At 47.6% G+C, this 19,503-nt stretch overlaps 1 protein-coding gene across 6 annotated transcripts in view; it reads right to left on the reverse strand.

Annotated features, from left to right (window-relative positions):
* The window catches only part of CAPN13 (calpain 13), a 117,775-nt gene that overhangs the window by 20,413 nt on the left and 77,859 nt on the right, over window positions 1–19,503 (reverse strand). For 3 of the 6 annotated variants that reach the window (XR_006343440.1, XM_043917505.1, XM_043917503.1), the window contains exons 17-22: window positions 19,374–19,432; window positions 17,277–17,345; window positions 15,307–15,382; window positions 13,151–13,279; window positions 12,054–12,109; window positions 11,434–11,491 (exon numbers count right to left, since the gene is read on the reverse strand). Coding sequence is in view for 5 of the 6 variants with exons in the window: in XM_043917505.1 (XP_043773440.1) it covers window positions 11,465–11,491; window positions 12,054–12,109; window positions 13,151–13,279; window positions 15,307–15,382; window positions 17,277–17,345; window positions 19,374–19,432 (416 nt within the window). In the remaining variant the exon portion in view is untranslated. Of the gene's footprint in view, window positions 1–5,057; window positions 5,491–8,417; window positions 9,193–11,433; window positions 11,492–12,053; window positions 12,110–13,150; window positions 13,280–15,306; window positions 15,383–17,276; window positions 17,346–19,373; window positions 19,433–19,503 lie in introns of those variants that run through there. The other 3 variants (XM_043917502.1, XM_043917506.1, XM_043917504.1) reach the window with 3 other exon arrangements.

Here is a 19,503-nt window from a genome sequence, read left to right on the forward strand (position 1 = left end):
CCGGCCATGTGCTCTTGTCTCAAGGCTATGTTGGAGGCGGGTGTGGCAGGACCATGCATGATCATGTTGGTGGGACCCCAGGGTCCCAGTGGTGAGCTCTGGGCAGTGTCTTCCCAGTAGGGACATTCTGCCCCCTGCATGGACCTAAGATCCCCAACTACATGCCCTAAGCCGTGGCGGTCCAGACAGCAAGGCAGTTGGAAGGGAAGCATGTAAGGACCAAAATCCCATTTGAAGAAACTGAAGGTGGCCAGACAGAGAGGTATTTGCAAGACTGAGATTACAACCCAGGGCCCTACATTACGTGCATTCACTGAGAGTTAATGCAGCCCTTTCAGCCATGGAAAGGATGGGACTTTCTCAAGTACAGAGAAGCTGAGCTGGGCTGTGATTAGTGGAAGTGGCCACTAGGTGTCACTGCACCACCACCAGCCCTGGCTGCACTGTGGCCAGGATTCCACCTTTCCAGAGCAAGGTCAAAGCTAAAGACCAACTCTGGCTGAATGGAGAAGCACTGTTTTTTTCATCCCATGCATACAGTTTAAAAAACTTTTTAAAAATTGAAATATAGTTGATGTTCAATATTTTATTATTTTCAGGCGAGTTACAAATGATTTGACATTTGCATACATTATGAAATGATCACAGTAAGTCTAGTAACCATCTGTCCCCATACAAAATTATTACAATATTATTGACCATATTCCTTATGCTATAATATACAGTGAAGGGGATTGAACTTCTTTCATTGAAAACATCGTAAAAGGAACAGCAACTCCCAGGTCAAAGGAAAAGAGTCCTGTTTATTTCCCTAGAGAGTGGGTCTCTCTCTACAGACAGGACAGCTTAGATGGCAGCAACGGCCAGGCTGGCTGGAGACTCCCACTGAACCCACACTGGAGAGCTGTTGCTGCCACATTGCTAGGGGCTTGTTTTTCCTGACTAATTGCTTCCCCTTAATGATGACTGTGACTTAGAATCCTTAGGCTTTGGCTCCCCAAGTGTATGCCATGGAAAGGACCTTAGACAGCTCCAAGTTCAGCCCCTTCGTTCTAAAGAATGAAGTCCAGAGAGGGAAGTCCAGCACCAAGACTTGAACCTGAGACTCCAGAGGACTTGCCCAGTGCTCTGTCCACTCAACCAGGCTTCCTGTATTCATACTATACAAGCTCAGCCATTCATTCTTTTAACACTACTGGCACTCACTCTATGCTATTTTCTCTTCTTTGTGCCTGAACAGAATTGGAAACATCTAAAGACAAAGGATGACACGGCATGTCAGTGATCCCATCAGAGCTGCACAGCAGGGGGGTGGGGGGATCAGTTCCCTTCCCCTTGGTCAAGAGTATTTACCAATGTCATCCAATCTTTATGCAAAAAGGGGAGGGGGAAGAAATGAGATGGAGTCGGGTAGGTGATGGGGCAATTGTGCACACAGGGCAGCCTAGATGGCAGCAATGGCCAGGCTGGCTGGGGACTGCCACTGAGCCCACATTGGAGACTTGAGTTTGAAGGAAACTTTGGGAGGCGGATGCTTTGAAGCTGGAATAACTGTGAGCTCCAGGGGGCAGTGTTCTGCCACATCCTGCTCGTTCCAAGGCACTTTCAACGCACAGAAGAAAGCAAATCTTTTAAGGGAACAGAGGGGGTGTTTAAAACAAGAGTCTAACTGTGGGGAAAAAAAGAAAGACATAACAGTCTGGACTTGAAATTGATCTCAGGAAGGCAGTCATTTTATCATTTTGCCTGTCTCTTCTCTTACTCAGGCAATTAGATAGTTGCAGATCTGTAAGTTTGGGGAATTATGTCTCTGTGTCCAGCCCCTTTCAAGTGGTTCTTCTCCTGTCCGTTGTCCAGAGTTGTTCATATCTTTATATACCCTCTGGGGGCATGCAGTGGTCTCAGAAAGAATGGCCTAGAATCTGGCTAGAAGGGTCTAGAACCTGCTGCAGCCTGGGCACCCTGGAGACTGTCCACCTTCCTCTCCACTGACCTCCACCAGGCTGCAAAGTTGGCCCAACTGCCCATCTCGCATCCATCTGCTCAGAACCAGGCCAGCGCTGCTGCTCGACTCATTACTGACCACTCCGCTGGGATATTAAGCACTTTAGACTCGGCTGGGGGATGGTTAATCAACAACCTTGTCAGAGTGATGGATTCTTCTAGGATTATTGCTTAATGAGCTTGTTTAGAGGTAAAAATCAACGAGGACATCAGTTCTAGGGGAGCAGGAAGGAGAGCAGTGAGCTGGGAGGTGGAGGGGAGGGATCTCAGATATTCTAGGCAGTAGTGAGGAGCTGGGGGTGGGGAAACATGACGAGAGGCCGCTGACCAGAACAGAACTTAAGCTTGGATTCATCAGGCATTTCATAGCCACCCTGGTTGCTGCAGCCCAGAGCACCTCACCACTCAGTGGAGCTGCAAAAGCGGTGATTCCTAGGTGATTCCTAAGTCATCCAAGGACCACGGGCATCATTTGCTGTGCTTAGTCACTCAGTTGTCTCCAATTCTTTGTGACCCCGTGGACTGTAGCCCACCAGGCTCCTCTGTCCATGGGGATTCTCCAGGCAAGAATACTAGAGTGGGTTGCCATGCCCTCCTCCAGGGAATCTTTCCAATCCAGGGACTGAACCCAGGTCTCCCATGTTGCAGGTGAATTCTTTACCATCTGAGCCACAAGGGAAGCTCTTGAGCTTTAAAAAAAAAGGAAGCAGATTCCCAGCTCTAGCATCAGACTTTCTGGATCAGAATTTCTAAAGCTTGTTATAAAAGTTATTCCAGGTGACTTTAATGCCCAGTGAAGTCTGAGAGCCACAACCTGATTGGCATCGTAAGTCAGCATTTCCACTGGCAACAGATTTTGAATGATTAGGCTCTATGGCCTCCACTCCCATCAACACCCATAGACCTCAGCCTTCCTCCTTCTGTTTTAATCTCTTGTCACTGTCTCTCCCATCTTATTTGTCTGTATTGCTCCCTGCCATGCCTCATCTGTCCTCCCTGTCTGTCTGAATCATCCTCCCCACCACCGCCCCAGTTCTCCATCCCCATCTGCTGTCGTTCCCTCTCCCCACATTTTTCTCTTTCCTCTGCACTTATGATTTGGAAGGCAGAAGAGAGGCAGAAGCCTTATTCTACCTCTGGGCAGGGTGGGCAGACACATGGGCTTCAAAAGTTGTGAAATTTTGTCCAGAAATTCACCCGCTTAGGGCTACAGGCAGCCATGACCATTTCTGGCCACTCCCTATAATGTCTGGTGAGGGTGGCAGCAACAGCTTCATCGTTCTTTCTTGGTGGTGACCTGGGACTGGGTGGCGATCTTCTCTGGCCTAGGGCTTCCCTGGTGGCTCAGATGGTAAAGCATCTGCCTGCAATGTGGGATACCCAGGTTTGATCCCTGGGTCAGGAAGATCCCCTGGAGAAGGAAATGGCAACACACTCCGGTACTCTTGCCTGGAAAATTCCCTGGATAGAGGAGTCTGGGGGACTGTAGTCCGTGGGGTCGCAAAGAGTCGGCGACTTCACTTTCTTTCTCTGGCCTGTGCTCCTCCAGCTAATCCAACAGCTTTGGAGCAACTCGCTTCCTGTGTTAAATTCCTCCTTCTTAAAATACCTTGAGCGGTTCCTGTTTTACACTTGCTTGGTGCTGCCTGCTACACTCTGTTCCTCCCTCCCACCTAACCTTTATTTCTATTCCACAGTCTCTCCCCTTTCCCTGTTCCCAGCCCCTCCTCCTAATTGGCTATTATATGAAACTTAAGGCTTTAAATGTTTAGATTGGATAAGTTATAGTATCTCTGTTCTTAATTTAAAACACAAGTGAATTGAATGTGAGGTTCATGTTTTTGAGATTGGAAAACCCATCACTGGACTGAGTTGGTTATCATCTAAGGTCCTTGTGGACTCTGTCCTGGGGGTCAGGGCCCTGATGGAGCACAGGGGTTAGGGTGGGAAGGGGCATACACGTGCTGTGCTGCTCCACTGCAATCCTGCCTCTGCCTGGAGGTGGTGAGAAGCAAGTTGTTCAAAGGGAACTATTTCTGTTCTAGAGAGAAGCAAGACTGATGTCATCCCTGATCAGTGGGCTTGCATGTGGAACTGTTCTCTGGGGCTGGGCTTCCCTGGTATGTGTGTATACATGCACTTTCAGATGTCCACCCTCACTAGGGTCACCCCCAGCTCTGGGGAAGCAAGACTGTTCTTTCTGCTCCTCCACTTGAGGGCTCCCCAGGCCAAGTTGGGTTTCAGTCCAGGTGTTTGGATCAGCAAAGTGTGCAGGCGTGTTGGACTTTCTACTTGAAAGTACAGGTAGGTGAAGGTCATCTGAGTCCTGCCAAAGCAGCTATTCATTTTTTTGAACTTTCTCCTTTTATTTTAAAACAGTCTATCTTGATCGGTCAGGACTCACTGTTTTGCGTAACAGCCTAGGACTTGGGGTCTTCAGGCATTTGCTCTGTCTACCTCTGAAGCCCACGCTGATAACCATGGCCAGCTATCCTGGCTAGCCAAGCACAGGGCAAGGACGCACAATGATGTGGCCCAGGCTATGCCGTGTCTCACCCTGCTGTGCTACTGAAATGATTGCAAACCCTTAGCAGCAGCCCCTGTGAGAGGCAGTTAGTTGGCTGTGTGTTTGTTCCTTGTACCAGGACACATCCGCCTCCAAATGCTAACCTAGTTCCTGAGTGTGGGTATTTGCATGATGGCATACCCTTGCCCATACCACCGACATTTTGATTTTTTCTTCTTAGAAAAGTCACACTCTGGAAGGTTCCTGCCCTCCTATTCTTGACACATACATTTGCAAGTATTCCCTCACTGGAGAAATGAATCCAGGAATGAGTTCTCAAATGCCAGTTCTCCTGAGTGAGGTCTGGCCTGGTCACTCTGGAATCTCTTCTGTACTGTAGTGGGTCATGATCTTTTGGAACTATGTTATGACTTTACAGATTAGGAGGGAGGGAGGTGCTTGCCTTGCTGGTTGGATTTCCCCTTCCCCAAAGGTATTTTTCATCCAGAACTAAGATCTTACTTGTCATGAAATTGAAGACCTTTATGGAAACCATGTTTTATTTTGCCATCTGGTTGTGAAACAGTCAGGATTCAGATATCGGAGAGTATGATTAATTCTACAAACACCCAGTGAACCACTCCCATGTCACGCACAGCATCCTGTGGGTGGTCAGACTGAGAAATGACTGGGTTGGTGGGAGGGGACTGAGATGCGCCTTCTCCCCTGCTTTCCCACAAGGGAATATCTTCTGCTTCTTTCTCCTGGGATTCCAGGCTGGTGTCCCGAGATACTCAGATAACCTGTTTTATGACCTTGGGCGAACCAGAACTTGACCCAGCTGAGGACCCGGCCCACGCTCCTTGAAGGCAGCTTTGACTACATCCGGGCAGGGCAGGCTTTGATGTATATCACCCGTAGGGGCAGCACAGCCCAATGGAACAAGAGCCAGATTCTTGAGTGATCACTGAGAACTCATCCTAGGAAAAGACACAGACACTCAAACACAGAAGGCCCAGGGGGAGTAAAGAAGCTTTTCCTTTCTTTGAGTGACTGCAGAGGCAGGCCCCTTCCCACAGATGCTACTCTCAGGACCACAGGCAACACAGTGTACCACGTGCTGGCGAGGCTGGCCGAGCTCCATCACACCCGTGGCTCCAGTGGATGGCAGTGACTCTACTTCATTCTTCAAAATTCTCCAGACCCACCCTACCACCCCTACTCTGCCCTGTCTGAGTGCAAACCACTGTCCCTTTAGCTCCAGAGTACCTGCAGCAGAGTGGAAGGAAAGTTGGGGAGCAGATGTTCCTGTGACTCCACGGACAGGACCAAAAGGCTGAGAACACGGGCAACTCTGTCCTCTGTCCAGAGGACTCCCAGGGAAGAGTGGCTTTTCTCAAGGGCTTATCTCCTGGATTCAGGTGATGTTCTTGCATGGACATTTTTTCTACAACTCTAACAACCTACTTTCCTGTCCATGTGGTAAAGAAATAGTCTCAACTCTGCTCTCCATCTCCCTCCTCTTCTCTTGAGTCTTAAACTCCGTTTCTCAGATTATTTGCTAGTTTTCTTATTTACTTTCATAAAAGTCCAGCCCAAGATACATTTAAAAATTCAAAAAAATAAAAAAATAAAAAAAAATAAAAATTCAAGACATTCATACAAAGCATGAAGAAAGAACTGCAGTCCCCTGCCCCACTCCTATATGGAATTCCTCTCTCCTACCTCTTTCTTCTGAACTCCTTACTTCTAAATAATATTTTATATGGTTATCCCCTTGACTTACCAATTTTAAATGCCTACTGACATCTTGTGAGGGAAGATGAAGCTGGGGTGTTCTTAACCCACTTTTGTGCCTGTATCTTCTCTCCTTCCTTTCTCTAATATATTTGTGTCACATATTTTATTAAATCAATACTCCACTTTTATTTTATTACAATTATGTATGTACAGTTCTCTGCTGAGTGAAGAAAAACTCCATTTGCTTTCTTCTAGAAGTCTTTGTTCTTCTAGGAATTAATAATTACCTCATTTTTAAAATCTGCTTGGTCTATGTCATTATCCTAATAATTCTTCCAAAACCCTCCAGCAGAAATTCAAAATCCTTCTGAACACTATTTTACCCATGATTAAGTGATTAGACTGGGGCTTCCCTGGTGTCTCAGATGGTAAAGAATCCGCCTGCAATGTGGGAGACCCAGGTTTGATCCCTGGGTTGGGAAGATCCCCTGAAGAGGGGCATGGCAACCCACTCCAGTATTCTTGCCTGGAGAATCCTCATGGACAGAAGAGCCTGGCAGGCTACACTCCATGAGGTTGCAAAGAGTCGGACTAGATAAAACTTTCCTTTTCTAGGCTGAAAACTTCCTTTTTCAATCCTGACTCAGGGATTGATCCTGGGTCTCCTGCATTGCAGGTGGATCCTTTTTCCCCAAAGATCGCTCTTCCTGATTTCCGCTGGGCTTCTGGCTCTCCCATTTAGCTGTACAGCCCTGGACTCTGCAGTTCCCTAGCCAGTGATGGATCTAGTGTTGAGCCTCCTGTTTCCTGAATTCCAGCTTTCTCCTACTTGGTTTATGCCCTTGGAGTGTTCATGTTATCATCCCAGTTTGATACATTTCTCTTTAAAGGTCAGCTCTGGAAAGGTGGACACCCTAGGTGTGAAAGGTGCCTGGTAATCACCGGGTGCATGTTTGCTAAAGGAGGTGGGGAGATTTCTTATCAGTGGAGGCAAATGCAGATTCCTGCCTCTCAAAAAGAATTTCTCTGGTCTGAAGGCTGGAGAGATGGGATTTATTAGGATGGAAGTAGACCCACTCTTGTGAAAACGGCTGTTGGTAAATCAGCAGGACCTGGGCCTTTGCTGCTCATATTTCACCCTCATGCAGAGTAAGAGGAGGTGGCCCATCCCTCGAGACACATTATTTATGTGTAGTGGGAAGTTATTCTAAATACTAACTTTGTTAGAGTAAGGCACTTTACTGCCATATTGACTGTAGATCAACATGAATGTAGATGACATCAGTTAGACAAACTGTTAGCGGGTGTGACTAGCATGTACGAAACCTCTAGACTCTGCAATCAGTTAAGATCAACATAGCCTCAGATATCCAAGGACCATATACCAAAGCATGAATATTTAAAACATTATTTAAAGTAAGAATCCAATATTTTTGGGGACTTCTCTGGTGGTCCAGTGGCAGACTTCATGCTTCCAAAGTAGGGGGCCCAGGTACTATCCCTGGTCAGGGAACTAGATTCTACATGCTACAACTAAGACCCAGCAGAGCCAAATATTTAACATTAAAAAAAGAATTCAATATTTCAGACAACTTTAAACCTTGCCCCCAGTGTGACAATGGAAGTGTGTGCTTTGTTCAAAAGAAACAGATGTGACAGGAGGGAGGAAAGAGGAGTTGTCTGGTTTTAATATTGCAGTTTACTAAGTCTGAGGAGGGCAGATGGGTTGAAGACAAGTGAGAGGAACAGAAGTATTGTCACAATGGGAGCACATCCAGGCTTGCTTGGTGAAGCTTCTGGCAGGAAAGGAATGAAGATGGACCCACTACATCACACCGTACACAAAAATTACCTCAAAATGGGTCAAAGACCCAAAATGTAAGAGCTAAACTATAAAACTCTTAGGGGAAAAACACAGGAGTAAATATTCATGATCTTAAGTTAGGCAATGATTTCTTAGACACAATACCAAAAGTATAAGTGGCAAAAGAAAAACAGGTAAGTCAGACTTGATCAAATTCTGAAAATGATACCTTCAGGAAACTTAAAAGACAACCTACAGCATGGCAGAAAATTTTGCAAATCACATATATGATAAGGGACTGGTAACGAGAATATATGTATGTATATATGTGTGTGTGTGTGTATCTTACAACTCAGCACCAAAATGATAAATAACCAAATATTAAACAAAGGATTTGAATAGACATTTCTCAAAAGAAGATATACAAATGGCCAGTAGACAACAAAAAAATACTGAATACCACAAGCTATCAGGAAACTGTAAGTCAAAACCTTAATGAGATATCACTTCATACCCTCCAGGATGGCTAAAGCAAAAAAGATAGACAATGAAAAATGTTGGTGAGATGAAGGAAATTGAAAATGATTCAAAGAAATAGAAAGATAGTCCATGCTCTTGTATTAAAATAATTTACATTATTAAAATAACCATACCACCCAAAACAATCTACAGATTTAATGCAATTCCTATCAAACTACCAAGAACATTTTTCACAGAAGCATAACAAATAATCCTAAAACTTATATGGAACCATGAAAGACTCTAAATTGCTAAAGCAATGCTGAGGAAAAAGAACAAAGCTAGAAGTATAACCTTTCCAGATTTTAGACAATAATACAAAGCTACAATAATCAAAACAGCATAGTACTGGCATGAGAACAGACACATAGATAACGGAATAGAACAGAGGGTCCAGAAATAAATGCACATAACTATAGTTAATTAACCGATAACAAAGGAGGCTAGAATATACAATGGAAAGAAGACAGACTCTTCAACAGGTAGCACTGGGAAAACTGGATAGTCACATGTAAAACAATGAGATTTGAACATTCCCTCATGTTAAACTCCAAGAAGAGAACATAGGCAGAATGCTCTTTGAATATAAGTCATAGAAGTATTTTCTTGGATCAGTCTCCTAAGGCAAAGGAAATAAAAACAATAATAAGTGCTTTTGCACAGCAAAGGAAACCATCAACAAAATGAAAAGACAACCTGTGAATTGGGGAAAATGTTTGTAAATGCTGTGATTGACAAGCAGTTAATATCCAAAGTGAATAAACAGTTCATACAACTCTATATAAAGAACTCAGTCCCATCAAAAAAATAGGCAGAAGACTTGAACAGACATTTTTCCAAATAAGGCATACAGATGGCTAATAGGCACATGAACAGATGCTCAACATTTCTAATTATTAGAGAAATGCAAATCAAAACCATAATGAGATATCACTTCACATCTGGTAGAATGACCACCTCACAACTACTATCAAAAAGACAAGTGTTGATGAGGACGTGGAGAAAAGGAACCCTTGTGCACTGTTGGTGGGATGTAAATTGGTACAGCCACTCTGGAAAACAGTATGGAGATTCCTTAAAAAGTGAGTAATAGGCTCTGGGTGTCTGCTCTCCACAGGACACTGAACTGACTCCTAGGACCATCAAAAAAACACCCATCACTTGAGTGGGGACCACATGCCACCTTTTACTTGTGTCAAGGTAGACTGTAAACTGTGTGTCTTGCCCTCAGAAGAGAACCTCCCATGACCAGCTGCCTGCATATCATCTACTGGCTCCCCATCTGGTAATGTCTTTGTGCCTTGAAGCTTCGCTCAGTCTATCCAAAGAATTCCATGTGAACACTGACCTCAACAACTATCCACAACACTGGATAACAACTCTGAATCATTCAAGACTCAGCTCCTGGGCTGTCTCCTAGAAAGACATCACAACTTGCAGGCCAAGTTAGTTGTATTGTCATCTTTGCGTGAACCTCTGTGTTAGCCTTCTCTACAGAGTATTGTAATTGATCTATTATATTTACATTTCTGTCTCTTTCATTTCACAGCAAGACCCTCCAAGACAAGGATCAAGTTTGATTTCCCTAGAGACCTGTGTGTTCAGCTGTCCATGGGAGATCTCCATATGGGCATCCCACAAACATATCACCTTGTCCAAAGCAGAAATCATCTGAAGCATCTGCTCTTAGTATCCACATAGCACCCAAGCCTCATTCACTGAATCTTGTATATTATAGCATAGTTTCCTATTTACAAGACTATCTCTCCCACTAGATAGTGAACAACTGAGGGTGGAAACCATGTGAATTTTCTTAATCTTTATCCCTGGAGTCCAGTACATAGCCATATAGGAGCTGTTCTATAAACAGTCACTAAACTGAAAAAAATTAATAATAGAACTACCAGAACTAGCACAGAATCCAGTGATTCCACTTCTAGGCATTTATCCAAAGAAAACAAAAACACTAACTTGAAAAGATATAGGCACCCTCATATTCACTGCAGCATTATTTACAATAGCCAAGACACAGAAACAATCTAAGTGTCCATCAGTGAATGAATGGATAAAGAAAATGTGGTATACATATTTATGTATATATACAACACAATATTATTCAGCCCGTTGTGGTGTCTCTGCCATTTGTGACAACATGGATGAACCTTGAGGGTTATTGTGCTAAGTGAAGTAAGTCAAAGAGAGACACACATTGTATAACTTCATTTGCATGTGGAAACTAATAAAAAACCCAAACTGAATAGATACAGGCAACAGAGTGGTGGTTACCACAGGCGGAAGGTGAGGGCATGGTCAAAATGGGTGAAGGTGTCACAAGGTGCAGACTTCCAGTTATAAGTTTTGGGGATGTAACATACAGCATGGTGACTATCATTAGTAATACTATGTTGTATATTTGAAAGTTGTTAAGACAGTAAATTGTAAAAGTTTTTATCACAAGAAAAAATGTAACTATGTGAGGTGATAGATATTAACTGAACTTTTCATGGTAATCATTTCACCATACATATATATATCAAATGATTATGTTGTATGCCTAAAATGAACACAGTGTTAAACATCAACTATATCTCAATAAAAATAAATGAAAAAAAATCTAAATTCCTCACTCATAACTCCCAGGCCACACCCTTTATGAATGTACATAAGACTTGGATGAAATCTGCAGTATTGGCTTGGAAACTCACAGGCCAAGCAGCTTGTAAGCCTTGACTCACAAAGATGAGGGCTCTGTAATCTCTGGGGAGGCTGCCCCCAGGGAGAGAGTCTTGTGTGTAGATCCTGGAGGGGAAAACACATTGTGCCCTTGGGAGGAAATGATTCCAAAGCTGCCATGTCTTACCTGGGCTCTGGTGCCTGTTCTCCTCCTGGCTTCAGTTGTACATCACCAGGTTCATCCACTGAAAAATAAACATCCCTATTACAACCAAACTTTAAACTTGTTAGCTTAACACAGAGTGGGGCAAATGGTTCCCTCTTCCTTTGAAAGATCTCAGTCTAGTTTCATCAGCTCTTTCCAGTTAATTCCCACCCAAGCAGCAGGTCTCAGCCCCTTGTTGCAACATTGTCGTCTGCTACTCCCTGAAGAGCCCGGCAATGAGAGGGACAGCTGAGGTCGACCAGCTGGCTGGGCCAGGAGGCTCTCTCTAAAACTCACTGGGAGTCAGTCTAATGTACAGGGAGCCCAGCAGGTGTTCTTTAGTTCCCTCTTGGATTTATGACTCCCACATAATCCTCTGCTTTATTAAGCTATTGGAAAAAAATAAAATCTGTCTGCCAAGATCCTAAAGCAGCCTTGGCAGCTAGCGATATATAAAGGCAGTAATTGGAGGCACGGGGGCCGGCAGCTTGGCTGGCCTTTGACAGACTGTTCAATAGCTTCAGGGAGGGAGATGCCCCCGAATCAGGTGAGGAGAGGTGGCCGGGGTTGTGTCCTGTCTCTGGGAGGGGAAGGCACCTCACCTCCATTTCTGTCAGGTAGAGTCCTTTTCCATCCTTGGAGAGGTTCTGGAAAGCTTCTAGGGTAGAGAGGAGGGGAGGGATGAGGACGGGCCTGGGCCCACATGAGAGGAAGCCCAGCGTTTTGATCCCGTGAGAAGCCACAGGCTGTGCTTGGCCTCTTCTCCGCTTCTCTTCCCAGTTAAACTCCGCACCCATGAGACAGCTCAGGGCTCAGCTCTCAAAACAGCTCCCTGACTGCTCTGCCCACCTCGCCCCTCCCTTCTCTAGCTTCCCTGCACTTTAGACCCTCTATTCTTGGCCGTGGAGATGCAGAGGTCTTGTCTTAGGCGGTATTTCAAGGGCAGCGCTCTTGTCCAACTGCGAATTCTCTGGAGCAAGATTAGACCTTTGGCTTCTCGTTTAGCCTCCCAGGGCCCTGTTCTCTCTGTCCTGTTAACTGCCTAGTTCAGAGGTGTGGGGCTAGAGCTGTGGGGTTTAAGGACCACACGGTGGGGTGAGGAGGTTAGGGGGGAGGGGGTGGAATGATGTGAGTGGAGGCCAGACCCCACTTCAACTCAGCCACCATAGCTCCGTTTGCAGCTCTATTGTGGTTTGGGGTTTCATGTGAAATTTCATTTCAAACAAAGGGGTATGCTGCTAAAAAGTGTCAAAAACTCTGGCCTACATAGCTGGATTTCTGAGGCCTTGGGGGGACCTCCTGCCCCCACCAAGACACCATTTGTGAAATCCTTCAGCAGAGATCAAACCATTCACTGCATGACTAAAGAGTAGGTTTGAACCGTAAACAATCTGGAGCGGGGCCATGGTGACTTAACCTTGTTCTTGAGTGAGAGGTGCTGAGAAGGGTGAAGAGGAAATAAACCATCTGGGATGTGGAATGTCCTGGGGAGAAAAGGATGCAGAAGGGAGCCTGGGGTCTCAGGCCAGCACCACGGTCACCTAGGCTGATGTTGGCTCTGCCCCTCAGGATAAGGGCTCCTCTGCAGGACTCCAGCCCATCCCACTACTGAGCCCTTGCCCAGGCCTGGAGCCAGAGTGCATTCCTGGTACTCTGCTGTATTCTCTAGTCAGCGTGATGGTCTCCGGGTGACACTTACTTGCCATGGCTTCCAGCCGCATCAGTAAGCAGACCAGGCTGGGGAAGCTGACTCTCCCAGTGCTGTCGCTGTACCGGAGTTTCATGAGGTCCAGCAGCTCACTGGTGATGGAGATCCCTGCGAGGAAGTCTGGGACACAGTGGGGGAGCTGGTGAACAGGGAGGAACGGGTATGGTCCTCCACATCGGGAGATCAGAAACACCTGTGTGGAGACCTCGTGGCCTTTCACCACCATCCCCTCCTCCACCTGGCTCAGCGGCCAGTCCACTCCTCTTCTGTGTACTTGTGAGTCTTTAGTATGTTAGCTTCCAGGCCCCAACAATACTGTTTTAGAGTTTGGCCAACTCAAAACACTGCTGACTCTTCACAATCATCTGATAATTCCTGTGGGGATGGGAGCTGTCAGGACACCTGAAAAGTTTGCTCCCAGCCCCACCTTGTCAGGCCTCCCTCTGCAGGTGACCCTCTCCAACAGCCCTCCTCGCCTAGTCCTAGACCATATGTGGTCTCATGTGCGGTTCCTGGAGAAGGGCTCAGTCCTAGGTTGGTCATCCAGGGATGAGGCTGGTCCTCAGAGCAGAGACCTCAGGTGGGCAGGACAGAGCTGCCTTGCCCTCTTTGTGATCTTATGTGTCTAGCTATAAGCTCCAGGGAGGCACTGACCACAGAACCGACAAGGGCAGACTGAAAATCAGGGGGGTCTATGCACCCCAGTGAGCTAGCAGAACCCTGTAAACTGGACCATCCATCATGGGGACAAGGCTGGTGGCCTTCGGGCCCCACATAGTCTGAGACATGTTGGTTTCTCCTGCAGAATTAGTAAAACATGAATTCGAACGCTTTTAAATAGGACATGCCTGCAGCTTAGACATTCTCAAACTGCCCCTCAAATCACATCAGTTCCATTGCCCTCTTCAGTTACCTGCTGGCCCCTGCAAGCTTTTCAGTTGAATTCCAGCTATTTTCTTTCTCCCTTTTATTAGTCTGGAGTCATGGGTTGACGGCTCCTTTAAAGGTTTCAACTTCCACTGGCCATTCAGTGGTTCTCAAAGTGTGATCCCCAGACCAGGAGCTTTGGCCTCACTTGGGAACTTGTCAGAGACACCGGTTCTCAAGTCCCACCCCTGTCCTCCAGAGTCAGTACCTTGGGGTGGGCGGTGAGGCTCAACAATCCTTGCTTCCATGAGCCCCCGGGGGCTTCTTCCTCAACCTCAAGTGTGAGAACCACAACCCTCTTCTGTGAAGACTTAAGGGAGGGGAGGGACTTCCCTGGTGGGCCAGTGGTTAAGAATCCCCCTTCCAATGCAGGGGATGTGGGTTTGATCCCTGGTCGAGGAACTAGGAGCCCACATACTGTGGGGCAACTAAGCCCATTTCCTGCAACTAAGGCTCGATGCAGCTAAATAAACAAATATTTTTATAAGCGGGAGAGGGAGGATAGAGGCAGAAGTGGGGGTAGGGGCGGGGAGCAAGAGCTCTGGTTTCTACCTGCTCTCCAGGCCAGGAGCCCCAGGAGGGAGACCCATTGGGGCTGCCCTTTCAGCAGTGACCGGTGGGAGTCTGATTTTACATTTCATTAGGGAAGGTGGCAATTTCCTGACTTCACCTTTCTGTGGGCCATTTCCCTGCAGGGACAGTGGGGACAATGATTCCTGCCCTGCCCAGTTCAAGAGCTGTTTAGACAATCAAAGGAGGTGATGTGCGTGCAAGTTGTGGCTGAACTCTGACGCATCCTTGCCCTCTGGTATTAGGTATTATTATCATTCTCCCAGGACTGAAAGCTCTTGCCTCCTTGAAGCAAACAGATACCATGTGATTTCACTTAACCCCAGAACCTCTGCGAAGAGAGGGCACCAGCTGGCCTGTGGGTATTTAACCCTGATAGACTGGATGCTGAGGTGGATGTGTCTTCAAGCAAGCTAGGTTTCTGGTAGGGTATCAACCATTCAGGGTCATTTTTCATGGTTAGCGCTGTGCTGGGGAGAGAAGGCAATTAGGAGAGCTGACTGGCAGGTGAGAACTCAGGTGGGGGAGGGTGGAGTCAGAGTCTGCAGCCAGGAGGTCCACAGAGGGCGGGCGCGCGCGCGCACACACACACACACACACACGCCATTGCCACTCCCAGTCGTCAAAGCTCAAAGGGTTGTCTGCTTTACCTGTGTCCTTTATGGCCTTCCACAAATCCGAGCTGAGGAAAACGTCAGCATTCTTTGGGGAGTTCTGGAAAACACTCTGATATGGAGGAAGAAGCAAGAAACCCATATGAGCCCCAGTGCCCACGTGGAAGAGGGTGTCCTGGAAGATCTTGTACCCGTCCCTGGAGGCTGCTTCACTAAAACATGATGGGCTCAGCTCAGAGGTCAAAGGGTCACAGCTGAGGATGGTGGTGGGGGCAGGAGGGAGAGGGGGAAGGGGAGGCAGTATGGGTTCCATTTGTTAAAGCCCACCGACATTCTGGCTGCCAACTACAGGGCTGCGGGCCCCTCTCTCAGGCCTGCACCTCCCCACTACCCACCTGCTCTCCTTGAGCCTCTACACCCCATAGACCGGGCTCCATCCACCCAGGGTGGCTTGTCACTTTCCAGGGACATGAAGAGTTTGCTAAAGAGCTTGCCCAGGATGGGCATTAAGAGCACAGACCTCACAACCAAACTGCTGGGTATAAATCCCAGCCTAACTATTTACAGCAGTGTCACCTTGGGCAAGTGACCTAATCTTTCTGGGCCTCAGTCTATCCCCTCTGTAGCACAAGGCCAATGTACTACCCACCTCATAGGTTTGCTGCGAGGAAGAAATGAGCACATCTTATAAAGAGCTTAGAAGCACACCTTGCACGCTAGTGAGCACAGTGTAGGCAGCACTGAAGGCAGGGGAGACCTGCCTCTGGGACTGGGCAATGACTCCGGGTGGAGTCCCCCAAACACCTCAATTTTTTACAGGGTAGTTTTCCATTTGCTGGGGACTTTTCTACCTCCCTGTAATTCTCACTCTAACCCTCAGCCTCCTCCTGTTTCCCACGTGAGAACACGGGCTGGTGAGTCATGTGCCTTGATGAAACAGACAAGCACCGAGGACTGAACCAGGGATGTTTCAAAGCAAAATACCCCCAGCAGGTGCTCAGTCCTGGCTTTTTGTGAGAGCCAATTACGGTGAAAGAGCAGCTTGAGAACTTTTTCCTGGCCTTATTTGGCTTGTGTGAGTTCAGAGTCCTAGATGTTCTCAGGTAGGTAGGGACTCGGTGTCATTGCACTCGTTCAGTCATTTATTCAGCACTTTTTAGCATCTGCTGTGTGCTGGACACTGTGAAAGACACTGGGGGAAAGGATGAACATGAGGGCTCCCTGCCCAGGAGGATGGGCCATCAGTCATTGCTGTGTCCAATGGGAAACCCAATCACTCCAATCAAAGGTAGGTGATATAAATAAATAGTATTAAACAGGAAGCATGTGCATCTTATTGTTGTGAGTTCAAGTGTTGGGAGCTGAGTGGGAACGAACCCGATCTGGAGAGGGGAGGCAAGGCCCCCACGGAGCTTTGGGGTCTGGACTCTCAGGCTGGGTGGGCACCAGGCAGCCTCCCATTGCAGGGAGGGGAAAGTGAGGAGTCTCACATTAGGGTCCAAAGGAGCAGGTGGGATGAATGAAAGGGCTTCTCCTAGACCCCAAAGTGGAGTCTTAACCCAGAGGGTCTTGGGTACAGCTGGTGGGTTTCGACTCTGTCCTGGGAACAATGGTGAGGCCACAGACCACAACTGTGACTCTGATCTGTTTTCTGGCAGAGGTAGGGGAAGGGAACGAGGTGAACTAGCTGCTTGGGGGACACTGCAGTGGGCCCACAGAGAAATGGGGAGGGTGGTGGCCGCTGGCAGTTTCAGCTAGAATCCACTGTGACCCTTTCTCCTCTGGCCTCCTAGAGCGGTCCTCAGCCTGCCACCTGACTGAGCATTGCCTTGAGCCGTCCAGTGGTGCAAGCACATCTCCCCAAGCAAAACGGGGGGCTCTCCTTGAGGGTGGGGTGAGGTTCCCCTTCTTTCACAGCCCTCAATCCTGAGGTAGAATCAGGCACCCAGTAAATCTGTGCTAACCCAGCTGGAATGAATACTAGTCAAAAGAGAACATGCTGGTACCTGGCAGTGGACAAGACGGCTCCACAGCCTTGAAAACTCCTCTTGGTCAAGTCGCCCGTTCACCTTCAGCTGGTGGGGAGTTAAGAGTCAAGCAGTCTTGTGTGCAGTGAGCAGAGGGGCCTCAGGCCTGGAGAGGCTCCATCCATCAACCAGTAACACAGGTGGTCCAGAGTCACCTGGATGTGGCCCCACGCCAGCTGGCTCTGATGAGTCTAAAAGGGACCTGGGCACTCATTTCACAGGAGAAAACAGGCAATTGGAAGAAGGCAGCCCTGAGAAAGGGGTGCCAATATCATTTGCACCCATGCAAAGAGGGTGAACCCCAAACACAGTCTTCACCAGTTGGGGTGGGGCCCCCTTGTAGAGGGGAGTGGGGAGCAGCAGTGGGGGGAGGTCACTGCAACTCCTGAGGCAGGCTGAGAAATGAGCACATGTGCTAAGTGTGCGGCCATGGATGGACCACATTCTGGGTACTAAGGCCAGCCCTGGTCCCTCCATGCTGTGTGCTGTGCTTAGTCGCTCAGTCATGTCTGACTTTTTGCAACCCCATGAACTGTAGCCCACCAGACTCCTCTGTCCATGGGGATTCTCCAGGCAAGAATACTGGAGTGTGTTGCCATACCCTTCTCCAGGGGATCTTCCCAACCCGGGGATCAAACCAAGGTCTCCCACATTACAGGTGGATTCTTTACCGTCTGAGCCAGCAGGGAAACCTGGTCCTTCCATACAAAGAGTTTAATAAGAACTAATGGAAAAAATGGATCTCTGTGGCACTGGAAGGAACTGACGGGTGAGCAGGAGGAAGGGTAGAAAAGATTGGTCTTCTGTGCAGGGGTCCAGCAGACATGACCTCCCCTGGGGTTACCTGCCGTAGGCTGCGGGGCTCCTGAGTGTCATTCTGATTTATCTGCAGGGATGAGCAGTGTCTCCAAGTGATTCTAAACAACAGTCAAGAGACAGGGCCTGACTGATGAGTTCATCAAGATGGCTCTTATTCGACAATGCCCAGCTTCATGTCCCCAGTAGAGCCTTGTTAAGAGTGAAAGAGCTGGGGGATCTGTGTCCCCTCAGGGAGACAGTTCACACCAAGGGGAGAGTTGCAAGGTGACCCCTGGGGATATGTCCACCAGTGGGGAGATGGGGTGGCAGGGAAGAAATGGCTCCCAAGAGAGTGGAAGTCAGGACGGAGGGCAGGAGATACTGGGTTTAGGTCCCAGTCCAGCCACTTGTGGCCACGGAACTAGGGCAAGTCACTGCACGGCCCAGCCCAGCCTCATCTGTCAATGCAACAGAATAGTAATAACAGGGTGTAACTGCCGTGCAGACCTAGGATTTCCTACATTAGTTGGATGGACTGCATAGTCCACGGGGTCACAAAGAGCTGGACATGACTGAGCGACTTTCAGTTTGGTGATTGTTACCTTTGTTGAACTGGGGGTTTGTTGAGCAAGGGATTTAAATAGTGGTAAGGAGAGGGGTAGAAGGAAAGAAGTTAGGATACTATCCTTCACCAAGCAGTGAAGAATACTATTAGAACATGGGCTTCCAAGGCTGAAAACTTCAAGTTCAAATCCAGGCACAAATCCTGACTAGCTGTGCGATCTGGGTGAATGACTAAACCTCTCTGAACCCGTTTCTTCCATTGTACCATGGGAAAATACTTTTTTTTTTTTCAAATTATATAGTAGTATTTTATGGTAGTGCTATTCTTTTTTTTTTTTTTTTTTGTGGGTTTTGTCATACATTGATATGAATCAGCCATAGATTTATGGGAAAATACTTCTTATATCACAGAGATTCTTGCAAGAACTACAAGGGAAAAAATATCTATCAGTGCCATTCTGGGTATGCAGTAGACACTTGATAGATAGTGAGTGTTGTTGTTGCATTGGTGGTTCTAGGGAGTTAGTGAGTTAGTGCAGAGTCCCCAGAAGCCCAGGCTCTTTGGCGAGCCCTTAGAACCAAGGAAGAAGAGAAAACAGTGACAGTGAAAAAAGATTCCCTACTGTCCCAGTTAGACCCCTGGGGAAGCTGATGGAGCAGACAGGCTCTCAGTGCTGGGGAGGCAGTGGGGGGGCGGGTGACTGCAAAGGATACATCCATCAGAGCCACGATGCTGCGGCACTCATCCAAGGAGAACGCGTCCCCTGGAGGTCCTGAGCGGGAGAGCAGAAAGGACTGAGAGATCAGAGAGGGTGGCGTCGGCCTGGCGTGGCCGTGGGGATGG

The sequence above is a fragment of the Cervus elaphus genome, chromosome 11 (assembly GCF_910594005.1).
Source record: "Cervus elaphus chromosome 11, mCerEla1.1, whole genome shotgun sequence".
In the NCBI taxonomy this organism is placed as follows: Eukaryota; Metazoa; Chordata; class Mammalia; order Artiodactyla; family Cervidae; genus Cervus; species Cervus elaphus.